Source organism: Sitodiplosis mosellana, unplaced genomic scaffold (genome assembly GCF_009176505.1).
Source record: "Sitodiplosis mosellana isolate CC-2019 unplaced genomic scaffold, AAFC_SMos_1.0 Smas_scaffold_11, whole genome shotgun sequence".
Classification (NCBI taxonomy): Eukaryota; Metazoa; Arthropoda; class Insecta; order Diptera; family Cecidomyiidae; genus Sitodiplosis; species Sitodiplosis mosellana.
In genome coordinates, this window is record NW_022595253.1 from 172962 (window position 1) to 192520 (window position 19559).

At 36.8% G+C, this 19559-nt stretch overlaps 1 protein-coding gene across 2 annotated transcripts; it reads left to right on the forward strand.

Moving 5' to 3' along the window:
• The first annotated feature begins 284 nt into the window (after positions 1–284).
• LOC129567549 (uncharacterized) lies at positions 285–19509 on the forward strand. 2 transcript variants are annotated; one of them, XM_055444600.1, is made up of 8 exons: positions 285–793; positions 15651–15757; positions 15895–16262; positions 16424–16638; positions 16725–16886; positions 17021–17370; positions 17461–18302; positions 18507–19509. In XM_055444600.1, the coding sequence occupies exons 1-8, from the start codon at positions 762–764 to the stop codon at positions 18660–18662; spliced, it is 2232 nt and encodes a 743-aa protein (XP_055300575.1). In that variant the 5' UTR covers positions 285–761; the 3' UTR covers positions 18663–19509. The 2 variants fall into 2 exon arrangements, with proteins under 2 accessions (XP_055300575.1, XP_055300574.1); XM_055444599.1 differs by lacking the exon at positions 285–793 and adding an exon at positions 2923–6639.
• The last annotated feature ends 50 nt before the right edge of the window (positions 19510–19559 follow it).

A 19559-nucleotide genomic window follows, 5' to 3' on the forward strand; every position in this document is an offset into this window, starting at 1 on the left:
CTTATTGAACTTATGAATCGAATTGGATACGAAAATTGCCTATGCTAAGGCGTTTTTACCGAAACTTTCAAAATGAATTTGCCCGCCAAATGGGAAAAAAGTCTTCCGGTGACATTTTTCCTCCTTTTCTAGATGTAGAATGAATGGAAATGGTTTCGTTTTAAAACGAATGGAAAAGTTCTTTGGTCCTGAGATAAAAATAAAACAACTTTCCATGTAATAAATTCCAACAATGTTCACAGTTATTTTCATATCGAAACGAAGCGACGCTTATTTTTCCAATTAAGACCAATTTAGCAGTTTGAAGTGAAGCGCTGAATGTGCTCAATTCACGATACTCGCGCAACGTAACATGATATTACTTTTATCCACATCCAGCGGCAGCGGATTGATGATGGAACATACCATCGCGATGGAATGTGCGCGTGGCCATTTTTGAAGCATGTGCACAACAATTTCGGTTTTGGCACTTGTTTTGTTTTGCTCTGAAAGCAAGTCAATAAAATTTCTCATCGTGTTTTCGTCGTCATAGCGGGAGTATGAATTTGGTCATGCATCAAACCATTTCGATACTGTTGTGATGATGTCAACGATATTTTCGAATTTTCTCCGCACAGTTTTGTTTATTACTATGGCGCCAGTGAAATTGTACTATAAAATCTATTGGTAGCAAATTACCGGATCAGTACTGAGTAGCATACGCGTGGAACAATCAAGTGAACAAAGTGTAACTGTCTGGTTGAACCTTGGGTTGAAAACTAATGAAAAATTTGGCAGCTTTCGAACGATACTGGTAAGTAAACTGAATTTTTATTGATGGGAAAATGGATTTCTTTGTTCCTTCATTGGTTTAGAATTATAGACTTTGACACTGACACTGACGTGAACCGGGTAACCGCTTTCAATCGATTCTAAATTATTTATTATTGTCCGGAAAACAAGCGAACGAGACTCTCTTCACATATATGGGCAACAATATATAAATTCGACGGTGTGTATGTTGTTTAAGTGCGGCGTCATCGAGTCTGAAAATTCAATAAAACGTCATTTTCATTGTGCTCGACCTTCAATACGAATAAATTGCGAGGCCGTGAGGTTAATGCATATTTAATCGGTTGGAAGCAACTCTCTGCACACAAATCGTTTCCGCCCCTGTATCGTGCACGCCATCAGAACACAACTGTATTTTTAGTTGCAAATGAATCATTTGCATATTTTACTCGCCCAAACTCAACGAAAAATCGAAGAGAATCGATTCGATGGTTTTTTTTCACTTCACGGTTTCAATTTGTTGTTTGTGTAAAATATCGATTTTTCGTTTGGGAAAACATTCAACACAACCTGGAGAATGGAAAATGAGCACAGTTAAATGTATTGTTTCCAATTCGACTGAATTCATTGAACCCATTGAAGAAAAAAAGTGTCGTCCAATCAATGAGAATCGCTTAAATTAACTGTTGAGCTCAAGCTGTTGTGTGGCAATGTCCGATATTTGTTTTGGGAGCGGCTGAAAAAAATTCAGCAAAATTCGATCCAGAACATTGATTATCGCGCAATCGAAAATATAAAAAAAAAAAACAGCTTGTTTTTAAATGGTTTCATTCACTGATGCAAGCCCCGCATTTGCATTTCAACCGAATCGAAATGAAAGCCAAACAAAATAAGAATTCGCCGGTTTGTTGTTGTCGAACACTGTTCGATCGATGCATAACAAAGAGCAAAAGCGAATACAAGACGAATAAAAACTCACTGGTAATTTCTGTCTATAAATAGATTGTCAGCTCAAAACGGTAAATCATTCCATGAATTCGAATGTGTTTTTAAGTCAGAAGACCCATAAAATTGTGAGTATTTACGTGTTTTGTAACTAAAAAAAAAACGTTAATTCTCTTTCATCTCTGCCAAAAAGCCAATACAAGCCGTCACACACACACACACACATGACAACGGATTTTAACGAGTGTATTTTATTTTTAGACCTTGTCTTCGGCACAATGCCGAACAATCGACACAGTCAATAATCAAATGGTAAATAATAATGTGTTTCCTTTTTTCCCGAAAATCAGCCGGAAAATGCAGTAGGTTGAATGGTCGTCAATGTCGACATTCAATCGTTTTTCAATGTGAAAAATGTGTTTTGAAAAGAGTGTAAAATCAGTTGTCGATTTTTCTCTCCCAAGGCTAAAGTACAATTCTTCATACCGCAGCAAATGGCCAACGAAATAAATGATGAATTTTTCCGTTTGCTTTTTTGCGAAGCATTAATTTCAACACCCACGCAGTCAAATGATCCTCTATAGATATTTTTGTAAATAACTAGTCGATGAACGGAACGAAATGAGAGCGAGAAAAATAACCTCATCGTTTCGAATGTTTGGTTCACGCTCACACTCCGTCTCTCTTCTCTCTCTCTCTCTCTCCTGGAGTTCAATCGGCTCTCTTTTTCTCTTCGCTTACATTTGTAGCATTCGGCGTTGTGTTGATAAGATACATACGAATCAAGCTGTACGCTCTCTTACTATTGCCTCGTGTTTGTGCCTTGTTTCCAATGCGAACAGTGTCACAGTGTGTATGAGTATGAGTATGGGTTAGAGAAACGTGAATGCATTGGCAGTGTTTGTGAGCACTGGCTGTGTGCTGTCACACTTGCTTTCCATAGTGACGTTTCCATCTGACAGGCATTGTACACATGCGTTCAAATCACGACAACCATACAGACAGTGTGTATCGTTGTGAATGGGCCCGACCACACTCACACACATGCATATACACATACGTCCAACACCTAACAAAGCATGTTGTCAGGAGTTTGAATTCACGATTCCGTGCTCTCTCTCTCTCTCTATCTCTGTCCATCGTTGTTTTGAATCAAATTCAACTGAATTAAAATACAACGATGATTCGATTTCAATGTGCGGCATTCAACTGTGAACCATTTGTCGGTTCCAATGTATGTGCATCACGCGTTGTAATCAATGCTTCCATTACGAATAGTTTCAGAGTTTCATAGTAAAAGCGTCAGTGTGTGAATGTGTTTGACTCATTGAAGCGCTATAGTAAATACTAGATACATTCACATATTTCGTTTTGGGCTTAGGAAATTTCGAACACATGAGAAAAAAGCCAACATCATACACACCATATCAATAGAGAATGACAGAGAAAGAGAACGGGCGAGAGTAAGAAAAAAATGTGACTCAATGAGCAATATTCTCATGTTGTACAAACCGCGTTCAGTTTATCGTCGGGCCTTGTCGCCGTGAGGCGTGTGTTTTAATATAAAAATAAAGAGGAGAAGAGAAAAATTTGTATTGCGCAAAACGTTGTGCTCATCGATTTCAAGAGAGAATTTACCTTTTTGTTCGCAACACAAAAATTTTGTTCGAATAAAACGACGTCGTTTTTTTTTTCTCTTATAATTTGAAGTGAATACAAAATTGAGCACGAGTTTTGTGATTGAAATGGCAATGGTGACATTGGTGTAATCAAAAAGGTTTTTACAAACAGCGACAAATGCCATCGAATTTAGTGATATTTTGTGAGTGTTGTTCACACATCACGATCGAGCAATGAGTAATGAAAATGTATGAAACAAATGTTTAATTCGTTGTGTCCCAAAAATGCCAGCGAACACTGAAGCTCAATAAATGTTGGGCCATAAAATTCATTAGCACACCGAAGAAGAAAAAAAAAAGTGTCTCGTCGATCATGTGCAAAGTGTTTTTGTTATGATTTTACGGCACAGGAATAATTTCCGATGTGCTACGCCAAAAAGTGATTAAAACGATCAGAGTTTGCACAATAATAATGAAGCTGAAAATAATTTGAACAAACGAGGAGAAAAAACAGCTTGAAAATTGTATACTATTTCCGACAGACAGGAGGAGGCAGAGGAAATATAAACGAAAATTGAGAAATAAAAATGTGATGATGCACAAGACAAACAGAAAATCGGATTGAAGATTGAGAACGCACACACATAGTACGCATCGAAGCCAGAGCAATTTCTTCTCAATTTCACATACGTTCGGTTTTTTTTTGTATGAGTATTGGCATTGCTTAGTGTGTGGCTCACACAGAACCCAAACTACGACTGTATAGAACATATATATATCGCAAGAGAGTTTGCAAGCAACAACGGAAAAAAATGAGAGAAAAACAAAACGCGACATCATGATGCGAGAGTTATGTATAAATCTCAGTATTTTATGTACTTGCGATTGGCGTTGAATCGCGTATTTGTTCAATTGAAACTTTTGCGTTGGCCGTTTAACGAATAGCAAACACCGCGAGATATACTACAAATACAGAAGAAGAAAACCAAACATATCAACAATATTGAACGTATGAGTATGTGAGATGGGATTCCGTTTTTGGAGTTGAACAATTTCCAAAAACACACACACACACACACACACTCCGCTCAAATTGTGCACACGAATGCAAAAGAGGCAACAAAAAAAAAACATTTATATCGAATGAAGGAGATCGAAAAAAAAAACGAAATAAAATATTGACACAAAGTAATCAATTTATGCATTAAAAAAATAAGACGATCCAAAAACAGACGGACAAATATTGCCATTTGCATTCGATTGTTCCGATTTTTTGAGTTGCATTGAATGGCAAAGGACGCGCGCCAAATAACACACACAGCGCATCAGCAGCATCAGCAGCAGCAGAAGCAGCAACACAGAGACTCGCGGTTTTATTGAAAGCTATATACGCGTAGCAAAAATAAAGGTTTAAAATTAAGTGTGACATAATAAAATGCAGAGTTAAGGCGTTCGTTCACAATATCGTGAGAATCACTGTTTAATCCACATCAAACCGTTAGCAGAGTCAGTTCAGAGGCGATCGTGAATCGTGAATAACAATAAAAATAATAAAGAAATTGCTTCTGCAAAGATAAAAACAAAACGCACTGAGCATCAACAACGGACGCAAAAACATTATTTTTTTATTTCTGAAACGAAAGAAGCCGTACAACTCCATATGTTTTGTTACTATTTTAATCTCTGCTTCGCGATTCTGTGCGAGTGGTTTTTTATTCTGTCATAGGCCCATTGATTGGTCTAGTTTTTTTTTTTTTCATTTGGTTTTGTTTTGTTTGTGTCCATCTGTTCGTACCCGAAGCGCTGCCAGTGTATTAGAGGTGACGTGATCGTGTGTATGCTATATTGTGTGCAGAGCGTATATGTGTGGGGAGCTAATCGATATCTCTCGCCAGTTCGGTGCAGAGACTGAAGCCTACTCATTATTTGTTTTGGTGGTGCGTCCGCGATAATAGGCTGCTTTCATCGTTCCCATCGACACGTTTATTTGAATATTATCGCTTTGTGTCGTCAAAGTTACGGACAAAAAATTATTAAAAAGCAGCAGAAGCACCACCACCATCACCAATAAACTGTTATCAACCGAGAAAACTATTCAGCGATATCTGTTCGATCTGCCAAGTCGAAAGCGGGCGCGATTTTGTGGACGAAAAAAAAAAATTGTTGAAATAGATACGAAAAGAGTGCAACGGAAAAAGGAACAAAACAAAAAAATCTGAGCGCGAATTAACATCGCGTTTAAATTACAATCAACGGCAATTGAATTGGGTGTTTGTTATTGTGGCTACTGCCGTTTGTGTTGTTATTTCTTCTTTTTTTTTTCGTTCGTTCACTTGTTTTGCATTTTATCATTATTTATGTAAATTCACGTGCGCTTCACAATTTAAATACAGTGAATTAATGTGTCTACTGTTTGCTCAGATCGTGTGCATATCGCAATCGAAACGCTAGCAAACAAAACGATTTTGGACGTTTTTTTTTCGTTTTAAAATTTCGCCGTGGAACTGTTGAAGGCGGATTGAAAGAAGCAAACAAAGAAAAAAAACACTCTATCGAATAGTGAGAAGGTGAGCTTGGCTTGTTCATCTAGTCGAGTTGTGCATATTGTGTGTGATTTAAATCAAGGCGTGACCTCATCGATTGCTTTTTGTGTGCGAATTTCATTTTTTTTTTCTCCTTGCCAACATTTCTAAAACTGCGCTCACGCGAACACCCAAAATCAATTTTCAACGAATTGAGTTGAAATCCATTCACTCGAGCAGAGCAGCAGCAGCAAGAAAAAAAGAAACGAGAGAATGAACAAAGCAAAAATACACTCGCCGAATGGCCATTAAGATACAAACAAACGAAAAGAAGAATAATAAAGAAACGTTGCATCCAAAACAAACCGCAAGAAGCGAAAGAACAAAGGAATTGAATCAGTTTATTCAGTGGAAATGAAACCATTCGAAGAACAGTTTCGTTCGGTGAAAAGAAAAGTGAAGACATTTTTGTGACATTTCGTGACTCTTTTATTTATGTGAACGACCGCAAAAAACGACGATATTTTTTTTGTTATTCGATGAAATTTTTCAATTGTGGTTATACAAACGCACGCGAAAAAGTAAATTGAAGCAGCAGCTATAGCAAAAACTTTGAAACTTTGTGACTGCACGACAATAAAAAAAAAGAAATCAATAGAGAAATTGTATATATTGTTCGTTGTGAATCGGATTCCAAATTGATTATTCATCAACATGCGACCGAATACATTGGCCGTTGCCACCAAGTATCGAAAACATCTGGATACACAGAAATTCATAAGGTAATTTCATCGTTCTCTGACTAGAGAGAGAGAGAGAGAGAGCACAACACACCCGAAAAAGGAAAACGGAAAAGAATGCAAAACACGTGGTGGATGTGCGCTTCCTTTCGCACTGTGTGTTTTTCAATGCAATCCATTTCCTTGTTGAATGTGTGTTTTTTTGTGTGTGTCTCTCTTTCTCTGTCCCTCTTTCTGTCTTTCAACACTTGTTGAATACATTCTTGTCTGTTCGCAAGCTGTATTAACATACATTCGCCCTTTGTCTCCGATTCTCCCTCTCTCTCTCTCTCTCTCTCTCTCTCTCTCTCTCTCTCTCTCTCTCTTTCGATCGTCACCCAAGAACGTTTTTCAACAATTTGAAACAAACATTTTCTTTTTTGTTTACAAGCGATAGTCGTAGTAATGTGAACACGCCATTCATTTCATCAAGATATTAAATTTTGTCAACTATTCCGGAAACAGAAAGAAAAAACGAAAACACCAGAAGACGTGATTTTGTTTATGGGCGTTTGAATGAAAGTTTAATTTAAATGAAATGTTCGTTTGTTTGTGGGCAGCGCGTGAGCATATTTAGAAGATTGACAACAATTAGAAGATGACAACATCACGATAGTTTTTCTGCGCGTCGCTTACATTCTCGACTTCTTTTTTTAATAAACAACAACAACAGAGAAAAAACGCGGTGTTTTTAATATGAACTATAATTTGCGCATTAATTCAAGTAATATGAATAATATCACGTAGATGAATGTATGACTCAAGTTGACTTGGTGCACTCCTCTCTCTCTGGTGTGTCGTTTTGCTCGATCGATAGTTGGAAACAATTAAAACGGCTGCCCAAATGATCTATGCGCGCACGATCCATGTCTCTTTGTAATGGTCAAACAGTGTGTACAATAAAATACCTCATTATAAATTAATAAATGAAAACGGATAGGGAAAAAACATTGTGTCATCATTATTTCAACATGTTCATGATGCGCAATTTGTCGTCATTTGATTGAGGCAACAAATGACGAGTGGTCGATGTGAAGCGGCGCGTAAAACGCGTGAATATCACTTACGACTTTTGTCATATGTGTCAGCGTCATCATTATCATTGTTCAAAGATACGGGCGAAATGTGCTCCGCGCGCACGCGCTCTAATCACAAGCAACTTACCAACTCATATTTGGATTGTTTTTTTCCCTTTTGAAATTTAAAAAAATATGAAAAAAAAGCGGTAATTTACATACGGTTGCGTATGCGATTGCTGCTTTTTTTCTGTTCAAATAACTCTCTCTCTCTCTCTCTCTCTCTCTCTCTCTCTCTGTGTGTGTGTGTGTGATCGTCTGAAGTCACATTTTAATTTTAAAAAATAGCTAAAACGCGTCGTGTTTTCATACTCATTAAATTCTAATATCGCATTCATCAATCGCATAAATTTCTTTTTTCTCACGAAACTGTGACGAAAGAAGCGTTTCGAATGAATTAGCATTAATCAGATGCTGTTTACGTCGGTGATAACAGAAAAAATCTTGGTAGAAATAAGAAAAGTTTAGAATAAAAAAAGAAGAACGAAGAGCTAAACTGTGCCAAAAACATGCGCTGTTCCTGCGGAAGTTTCGTGGGTTATCGAAGAATCTAGATTTGAGTCAATGGTTGAACTTTAGCTATTAAAGTGAACGACCTTTTTGAAGCAATCGAAACGAATAATTAAAATGCATTAATCCAAAAACCTGAATCGTCCGCATCGAATTGATCGTGAGGCACATGTGTATGATAGTGGCAATCGTAGTAATTTTCTGCCTGAGAGCTGGAGTCGCATTTAAAATTCGGGCTTTGATTTAGTGATAGTCATCAAATAGATAACATATCTACATAAATAAGCCATTTGTTTATCACACGTAATTAATGTGCTGTTGAAACTCCTTGGTCTTGATTAATTTGGAACAAATTGATTTGGAGCCCATTTTTATCATTTAGGTAAATTGCTTTCACAAATGAATCGCTTTCGTAAACCGTATATGAACATACCCATAAACACACACACAATTCGAGTCACTGAACTGCCTAATCAAGCTCGATGCTTTCATTTACATCACCAATTTAGCCTTCATATTCACCTCTACCCGCTTGGAATCTTCCACATTTTCGGCGCACAGAAGCGATGATCAGCAGAAAACAAAAAACACGAAACAGATCGCATTTAAAATGAGAACGGAACGAAGACACCGCCATGAATTAAACAAGCAAGCAAGCAAACAAATAAACAAAAATCAAAATACGAATGACATCATTGTTGAAAATTATCAAAATTTAATTGTGTGTTCAATTGAAAGGTAGATGTAAAACTGGTAGATGTGGTTGTGAATGGATATAATTATGTGAGTGTTTTTTTTCCTGATCGAGCCTCTACTAGAGGCTCTCTTGTCATTTAAAACCCGAATCTAAGCTAACACACTAATCAAATGCGTAGAAACTGAAACAGATACCGTATTTATAATTAAATTTGAATAGTGTGCAAACACACCAATTTTCTGCCATTGTTGTGAGTGTGTAGAATGAATATAATATTTATTCGCGTATAGATGAATAATTTGGTGTTTGTTTTCCTTCGTGTAAATGCGATTTACGGCAAAATTTATCATTTTTTAGTTGTTAAAGTGTTGAACGGTCAAAAGCCTTTTGTGAGTGAGTGAGATTGAGGCGCGCAATTTTTTTTACAATCGATTCTTCCTACAAATGAGTGGATGCTCGACCCACGCACATTTGCCTAAAACAGCCTATGATCTCTCTCTCTCTGCCCGCAGAGTAACTCTATCGCCTGTTGAATTGAAATGTGTTTATATCACCATTGACTAGTTTCTACAGCACACACTTTTTGCTCCCGCCATTATAACTGGCTACAAATTTTTGTTTCTCATTAATATTGGGTAAACATTGATAGATTGATCTGATGTTCAGCAAAAACAAACACAGTGATTCACCGTCTGATTCGATTTGGTTCACTTGTTTTCCAGAGGAAAATTTCGGTGCAGTTTTGTTTGTTATGATTACGAGGTGGTTTTACTTTATGATGTACAGGCACACACTCAATATTTAAATGCGTTGTAAACAAATCGAGATCAGTTTATTTTGTAATAGGCCTTGTCATGTTATCCTTTCCATTGTGGCATACGTTTATCGTGTTCGCACACTATCTCTCAATTAGGCAAAAACGACAAAAAAAAGCGACGCAGAAGTCTGGTTTTCTTTCTCGATATATAAATCACACACGTATGAAAAACGCATACCGGAAATTCAGGTTGATATAAAAAATGAATAACGGTCAACCTTTTTATGGTTTGCTCGAGGCGTATCAGTGTCTGATCATCGTCTTTACATGCATCGTCTGATTCGATTCGGTAATATGATTAACAGACGGCTGTAATGCAAAAAATAAGGTACTTCATTTTGAACGATTTGATTTCATTTTTGCTTTTATGACTGCAATAAATCCCAAATGTACTACTGCGATTTCGTTTTATCTACTCATAAAATGGCTAAATATTTTCTTTTTATTTGCCCATAAAATTGCAAACTGAAGACCATGTGTCGAGTTATTCAAGAAATGCGCGCAACAACATAGATAAATCGATAATAAAATGAATCGAATGAAAGAAAGAAAAAAATGCCAATTTAATTTGCGAACTAGCAACTGATTTACAGTTTAGCTTGTCGACCCGTTCGATGCGATCACAATGATTGTTTTAGAAAATGATTTCATTTTTCATTATTTCGAAGTTTAAGACTTCAATTGATTCCATCAAATCATCATGAGCACACCGAATGTGCCGTTTGTGTGGTTTGTTTATTTTTATTGATTGTTTCACTCGGTTTCGATATGAACGACGAGAGATGTACGTGGCCTATCAACACACTCTCTCTAGTTTCGAATAAATTACGGTCATAAAGTTCACATTTTTTCTCATCATGAGTCAATGAGATATTTGAAAGTAATTCTGGTTTGGAAGCAATTTATAAATCGATCTATCCACTCAGGCAAAGGTATGACTGACGCACACATGACGCACTCCACATGCGATACCAACATGATTGATCTTCGCGGAACAACAACACACACACATTTCAGCGAACTAATACTACAAATAGATGTGGCTGTCTCATCTGCTTGACTACAATTGCAAATTAATTTAAATATATTTAAATTTGATCAAAGATGTCAATCTTGAAACGTTGACTGAATTGAGCGCATTACTCACGGGTCTTCGAATCTGTTTCACACATTTTGAACACGTGTTTGAGATTCTTAACTCTGGCTTAGCTCGAACACTTTTTTCCCTTTAAATGATCTTTATCATCAGTAAATTTTTAAGCGATTAGATAGTTTATTTATCGATGAAAGACTGGTTCCGTGAACAACGTTGCCAAGAAAAATCAACCAACAACGACGGTTTTGGTGTGGAATTTAAATGCCTTTCTGTGACAAGAAAAAACATATTTTATCGAGAAAGAATTATGTAAATAGCTCTAAAATAGCACCGAATAGTACAAATGTGGGAGCAACGGGAAAGAATTCTAATATTGCGGCAGTCGTAAAATATTCATAGCATCTGTTTCAGAGTTGGTTTCAGCTGTTAATTAAGGTATTATGGTGATTTCATGGGGAGAAAATGAGAATGTTTTATATTCGATCCTTTTACGAGATAATTGCCGAAAAAAAAAAATATTAAAGAATACCAATTTCCGAAGGCAGCCCCTGTGAAACGAGAAAAAAAAACATGCAAACGTTTGAGCTCATTATTACCGTAAGAATTAGCAATATTTTGGTTTATCCACTAAACCAGCTTAAATTATATGTTTGACCATACTACGAAACACACCAAATGGTCATGTTATAATGGTATGACACATCACGTTTGCGGTACCTACTCGTTTCTCCGGTCTCGGTATTTTTATTATGATAATAAACTCATAAAAAACCAAAGTCAAACCAATCTATCACGTTGCATGCTGAAAGCTGTCCAACACACACATCATTGCAATTGTCAATAGAAAGGTGATCGGCGCTCGTTTGCTCACTTGTATCTATCGTATTTTTAAATTGCCCCCTGTAACTGATTAGATATGTACAAGCGGAGATTATCACTGCTGCAAAGCACTCTCCTTTGTTTTTGCCTGTACATATTTTTGACATTAGACCATAATCCAAAGAAGATAATGATATTGCTTGGTGCAACATCGTTACAATGTATTCAAATTGATACAGTAGCCGTTTGAGTGTTAATTAGCGTTTGAAACTCGTGACCAATCACCCACAATAAACTTTTCCAAGCCAATAATTTGGTCATGTATTCAAATCGGGTGATGCATTTGGCCAACGACAAATGACGAATCCAAACATATGGACCATTGTACCACATTCGAAGCGATCAGATTCGAAATCGATGAGATGGCAAAAAAAACACCGCATTTGACTATTAAGTAAATATTTGGAGTTGGCTACGAAAATTGATCCAGTACGACGTCATGATTATTTTCATAGTGAATTAAAGTGAGAGTTAGTCATGGGCTTCATTTATGAAAGCGTCAAGATGCATGTGCCCACGCTCAAACTGCGGCAAAACTAGTTTTTTTATTTTACATACGTTGAAGTAGAGAAGGAGCAGCGTCAACAGCAACCACAAGCAACTAAACAAGTCTTTGCGCTTCCTATTCTAGTGGAGTTGGAATTTTTCCATGTAGCAAGAGATGTTTCGAAATGATGAATAATCTGTCGTGATATTTACTCATATTTCGTAAACGGGCTCGGGATTTCAAAAGACAATTAAGCAAGGCATCTCCGCTTAATCGCCAATGAACTTTGAAACTGAAACCATGGCATCATCTTGGCTGAAACAATATTGTTGGTTGTAATCGTAATACAGAGGGGAAATCAAAAGACATGTTTTCTATTCCAAAGACGCAAAAAGAAAACAAACAAACAAACAAAATTACTCCACTCTATTAAGCCATAAATTTGCCTAATAACAATTGTTTATGGCCTGTTTAGCATTAATTTGAGATAGAATTAAGACATTCGTTTTGAAATTTAAAGTAGAGAGCGCGCGCAAGACCGAACGCTGTTTTGTCGCCAGATTGTGTATAACAAATCAATTTTCTCACCTAGACAAACATTCACCATTTTTCTGTATTCTGAAATGTATATAAACAAGATCGGCATGTTCAACAGTTGTTTTTTTTCTGTTCTTCGTCGTTGCGTTTCTTGGAATATTTGCCACATTTCCGTTAAATTCAATTCATAACGCAACTGATTGCTCCCCTCCTCAAAAGGGCATCCTATTTTTACTACACTTAATTTAATGCATCAGAAGAACATTGGGAGTATTTTTAAACGTTGAACGGTGATATCATGAAGTTGATTTTAATTCATTTTTGCTGTTATGCTGCTCGTTCTCTTTTTCGTTGTTATTCGTTGTAATTCATTGATTTATCTTTGGAATTGCGCGCTTTTGTAACATTTACCGTGCGCACTTTTCGTTCCATGTTATATTTTCATTATTATAAATTCGTTCAATTTTCTGCCTCGTTTGTGAATGAAATGATTTGTTGTGACGATGAACAAGATTGATGTATCCATTGAACGTTTTTGTGTTTTCTCACTTCAGCTCAAGTGTTTGTCGATGTCATTTTCAAGCGGTCGCAAAGGCTTCAAAAGTGAAAAATGAAATTGCAATGCGGTGACAAAAATAGGAGAAAAAAAAAACAATCAGAGCGAAATAGAGTGGTGTGAGCGTCTTAACAAGGGGTCATGAATACAAATACGGCATAGGCGATCATTTAACTTTTGGGGCAATTACATTGAAACGCGACGACCACCACAATTGTTGGCGATTCAAATCGAATATTCATTACCTTGATCTGCAATTGTGTCAACATCAACAACACAAATATGAATGCGCCTTGTTTCGCATTCTCGCCAAATGACACTGATGTCGATCACACCGACAACTATCAGGAAAAAGAGTGTGACAAATCAACGTGCGTCGTAAATGATTCAAAATCTGTTGTTCTTATCGTCTGTTGCGACCAACACACTGTGACGTACGTTCGATTCGAAATCTTGAAACATTTTTTTTTTCATTTTTTCCCAAACAATTTCTATGCAAAGCCGATGAGTGGATAATGCGATAAAACCGTCCAATATATATATATATATCAAATGCCACAATCAAAATTGCTAGAAAAAACCTCGAAAATATTTCTACAAATAAAAATTTCGGTCTAGAAAGAGCAAGAGAGAAAGATAGAGAGAGAGAAAGATAGAGAGAGAGAGAGAGAGAGCGAGCGTGAGAGAGTGCAACGGTGACTTTGTCATATACAGAAATAAACATTTCATTTTGATGTGCTGTATGGCTGTTAGACATAACCATAGATAGAGACAGAGTGAGAAATAGAAAGACCGAGAGGTAAATGACGATTTGAAATTTTCAAATGGGTTCGATTGTGTGTGCGAGAATAAACTATTGAATTGCAGTCAGCGCTTTATATATACCCGAATTTTGTTTTTTTCTTGCTTCGTTGAAATAAATATTGAAAAGGCGAATGCCTGAGAACGGGTGAGAGTTGTGTACGTACGAATGAGCCGAGTGAGAGAGCGAACGAGAGTATGAACGGTTGTCCGTGCGCCGTGTATATATGTATAATTGCAAACGAAACGACGAGCGATGAGATCATAACCAAGAATAAAATACGAATGTTGTATTGCTCTGTGGTGTGCGAGAGCCGTTTGTTACATGCTTTGTTGTTTTTTCCTTCGTTTCACTCCAAAGCCGTCGTTGTCATGTATTTTGGTTGCGTGCACATGGGATCGCTAAACGATACCGACTGTGTAACTGAACTACGTTTACGTTAATTTCATTGTTTATCACATTCTGTTAGCAGTTAGTTTTTTTTTTTCTTATGGTTCTGCGTTCGATAGACAACATCGACGACGTAGAAGAAGACGACGAAGGGAAAATGTGTATAGTTTGTGTATTATTTTGGGCACAAGCACATTTTCATATTTGAACAAAAAATGAAACAAAAACAACATCGACCAGATCATGACGATTCGTTTCCATTGGCGTCCATTAACAGCGATCAAGCAAATCGCGGAATCGATGTCGTCGTTTCATTTGTATTTGTTTTGTGGGTGTGTGTGTGTATGCTTCGTTTCTATGAGATTTATTGACTATTTACTTCCCATTTTCGAAGCGAGTGCATACGTAATAAAAAGAAAACCACAAACGAAAACCAATACGAAGGAAAGAATGACAAAATACAAAAAAACCAACAATTTGTACTGTAAGTGGGCAATTATAACATCTTGGCTCTCGTTTTTCGTGCTTATGAATTTTCGAGAAAAAAACTCGAAGGCTTGATATTTTAATGGCGTATAATATTCATCGATTTATTGCTATATATTAAACGCTGCGATGGACATTGAAGTTGAGTTGCATGATGAATGCTTTTAAATTTAGTTGGATTAAAAATATTCTGGTTTTATTTCGCTTCTCTCCACATATTCGTTGGTTCGTTTGTCTTTTCCACTCGTTTATATGTTCATAATAGGTGTTTCACGAATTCAGCTTTCGAGTTCGGAACCGCAGACAATTTGGCAATAGCTATGTGTATCAAGCGAAAAAAGCAACTCCCAATACCCAAAAAAAAAAATTCGACTGAAATGCTTTTGTTCCAAGAAAAAGTAGTCACCATCAAAATCAAGTCACATTGGGTATATTGAACTTTGATGATGTTTTGAATTAGTGGAGCATTATTTACTTATTTCTATATTAGTTGAAGATAATTCAAAATTGCGGATTTAAATATTAAGACCTTCGCTCCTTTTTCTCTATCTCTCTCTCACCTTCTTTGGCCTGTGTCAAAATCAATTAGTGGTTCACATGTATTTGAACTTAATTGGTGATTAAAAAAACACACACATTATTAATATCGGTGTTGTCACTCCTTCTTTGTTGTATTTACAGTGAGGCTCTGCATGCATGGCGAACGAAGGCCCGTTGCAATATAGTTCCAGCCGAGCGACTGCACGAACTGTTTGAAGAGCTCGATTTCAATCCGACCGAAAAACAAAGTAAGTCGAAATTGTTTTTTTTCTAGCAGACAATTGACAAGTGTGACCAATTTCAATTGTTGTGATTTATTTGTCGAGTTGACATCGTATTAACTTTGTGTTTTGTGTCATTATTTCTTTTCCAATTGTGATGTTAGTTACCGAAATGTTACAAACGGCAAAATTATTTGCACGACGTGGAAATGGTGGACTTGAACGTGGAATGCCGTTATCAAGTCGGCATACGAACGGATTGACATTTGGTGAATTTTGTGCGTTGGCCGCCGATTTGAAACGATTTCGAACCCAATACCCACTGACGACGTCATCGCGAAAAGACAGTGCTTATACATCGTTCCACGAATCACAAGCGCCAACGAAAAATGGCAGCAAAGACGAACTGAAACCAACCGATTGCAATAGTGCGCCCGAAGTATTTTTAGGCGGTTCGTGTAATCCAACCACTTGGCGAGCCGATGTCGCCATACCAACATTGGAAAAACTAGGCATTTCATTTTACAATCCGGTTAGTATCATTCACTTTATTAATTCCACTTCACGAAATAGAAATGAAAACGGAAATAAAAATCTCTGCTAATCGGTTTTAAAGTGAAAAATTACCCTATTCCGAAATTCAGTCTATGAATTCTAAGCGGTGTGATTAAATTTCGTTTTCGATCTTTGCAGCAAGTATCGGATTGGACACCAGATCTGATTGAGTTGGAGCATCGGGCAAAGGAGAAAGCACGAGTATTATTTTTTGTCATGGATTCCGAAACACGAGCTTCGGCGGCAGCCATTGAAGTCGCCTACATCTCCGGCCATAATCCACGGCATTTGGTATTGGTATTGAATCCATACAAACCCGAACAGTGCATTTTGAATGAGCCCATTTCACCACAGTAAGAATGAAATTCAATTTATTTCCTAACAAAACTAATTCCAAATTTCAAAATACTTGAACAAAATTGTTTTTTTTCCTTTGCAGAGAGTATATAGATCTGAAGAGAAACCAGCAGCTACTGCGAGAAATTGTTTCACGTCGTGGTTTGCCCGTTTTGGATGACGTTCCCTCTGGTCTACAGCAAACGAAGGCCATTTTAACTGGTACATGCTTTTCAGCGCCACAAAATGTTGCGTCGAAGTTGATGTGAGTATCAGTTAATCTGATGAATTGATTTGTTAATCGGTTAATCGGTCAATGTGTTTGATAACAGAAGGTGTCCTTTGATAAAAAGCCAGTCAAAACATCGTCTAACCAAAAAAAAAAAAAATCCATTCCAGAACAATCCGAAGGGCATTCGATAGAGCGTTAGGCGATCAATCAGAGAATCCAACGGTTGAACGCATCACATTGGAACAGTGTCGTTGTGCCTTGAACTTCTTGGGCTGTTCACAAAATCTACTACAAATCGAAAATTTGTCTGACATTGTGAAGTCTCATCGCGACATGAGCAATTCGAACAACCGAAATACAGCGTCTAATTCTGAAATCACGATTGATTTCGAGGAGTTTTGCGTGTTAACGTCGTACCTTACAATTTTGCAAGACGAAATCAGTGAGAGTGGTTGTGTGTCACCGATCAAGGGAACAAATTTACCACCGCCGCCAATTTTCCTCACAAATACACCAGGTGAGTCATCTAAAACCATCACGTTTGAATATGTTTAACCTTTAACATCCCATTCGATCGTATGTTAAGTTCCATTTTCCTCTTTTTCAGAATGGCTTCACACACATTCGGGCATCGTTCGACATGTACTTGAAGAACGAACGACGAAAGCTACTGACACACACCGTGACAGTGGAACATCATCACCGATCAATCCAGATAGCAATTCAGAGTCTGGGCACTCGAGCCGAAGCCTAAAAATCATCACACGAAACGAAAATCAATTGACGAGTTTCTCAATAAATTTGAACAATGCGGCGCCAGCGAAGGGCATCAGTTTTGATCGGCAAACGACACACAGTGACGAAACCGAAGAAGAGCTCAGTGATTCGAATGATTCAGTATTCTCAAGTGGCAGCTCAATCGATTCCATTCTCAATTACAATGGCCAAGAATTTGATGAAACTGAATCGCTGGATTTGCGCGACATTTACTTGGGTGGAAGCTGTGCGCTACGATCAAATTGGCGAAACGAAGTTATTGCAATGTTGAATGAACACGACATAACTTATCACATGCCACAATTGCACGAGTCACTCATTCATTCACAGCATAGCGATTTGGATGGTCGATTGTCCACATCACCACCGGTTCAGAATGAGCCAAGCTCATCGAAACCACTCGAAACATCGAGCAGTAACGATAGTGGCATTAGCACTGGCCAGCCTAGAAATAGCTATCGCACAGCAAACGGAACGGTCATTTATCCATCGGGCAAACGAATGTTCCATTTGTCACTGTTGGAATCGAGTCGAGTGCTTCTATTCGTAATCTCAAATGAAACCAGATCACTGGCACCAATGACACTGGCCGCACACTGTGTCGGCATGGGATACAATGTGGTACTGTGCGTTCAAATGCTGTCCAACGATTGCTGCATTGGAGATGATAAGGTAATTTTCATTTTGAAAAAATCTATCTTTTTTTATTTATTTTTTTTTTTAGAGAAAAACACTGAAAATCATTTTCAGCGACAATGATCGGTTTTTTCAATTCAGAAAATTTCATTTTATTATTTTTCCCTTTCCTTAAAATCTAAAAGACCATTTTGTTCGTTACATATTTCAATAAAAAAAAAATCCCTCCTTCAATTCCAGCTCACATGTGCTGCCGTGAAAGACTACAACCGTGGCCGTTCCTACTTGATAGATTTGGCCCGACGACAAGATGTGCCGGTATTTAATGATCTTAAGCAAGCCGCCGAATGTGCCATTGAAAAGGTGAAGCAATGCAATAGCCGATCGGCAACGTGAAAATCGTGAAAATTCACCAGCGCCGGCACAAAATTCATTTCTCAAATATTCCTCGAACACTAAAACAAAAGATACGCTTGAAATTTTTTATTCAACTTACTATTTTTACTACCTTTAGAACAAATATTGTATAAGAATTGATTAAGGAGACTTTTAATTGTTTAATGTATAAGTGAGGGAATGTGTGTGTTTTTTCTTCTGAAAATTATGATTGTTTTTTTTTCTAGTAAATTTGTGGCAAAGCCTTATTGTTTGATAGAGAAACAAAATCTGGAATAATTGTATTAGAAACGCTTTTTTGCAAATTAATATTTTAGCCTTTCACTCTCTGAATTTTGGACTAATCTTTTGATATTTTCATTCGAAAGAAGAAGAAGAAGAAACGCAATGAAACTAATTAAATCACACCTAATTCAAAATATATATCTAATATAACATTTGAATATAACCAGAACCACTAATCGAAAAGTGAACGAATGAAAAAGAATCAAAGTCTCTCTAAATTTAGCTATAAATCGTATTTGAAACGAAATAAAATGTTTTCTACATATTATGTATATTTATATTATTTAAAATTGAATGTTATGATGAATGAACTTAATAATTGAATATGGAAATTAATCCGAAATAGAAGTTAGTGGTGAAGATGAGTTTCTTTTTTGAAATCAACACCGTGTTTTTTTTATATATCTGTATGTCATAGGGAAATTTACTTATTTTTTACCAATAATACGCAATGATTCATTTTGAATTTTTTAAGCTGAACTATTCGATTAAAAAAAAACATTTAAAAAATCCACGACTATGTGTTAATAAATTGACTAAACCGAATAAATCTAATATTCAATGGGTTGTTTTATTCAGAAGAAGATTCCAATGATTTTTACAGCGCATCAA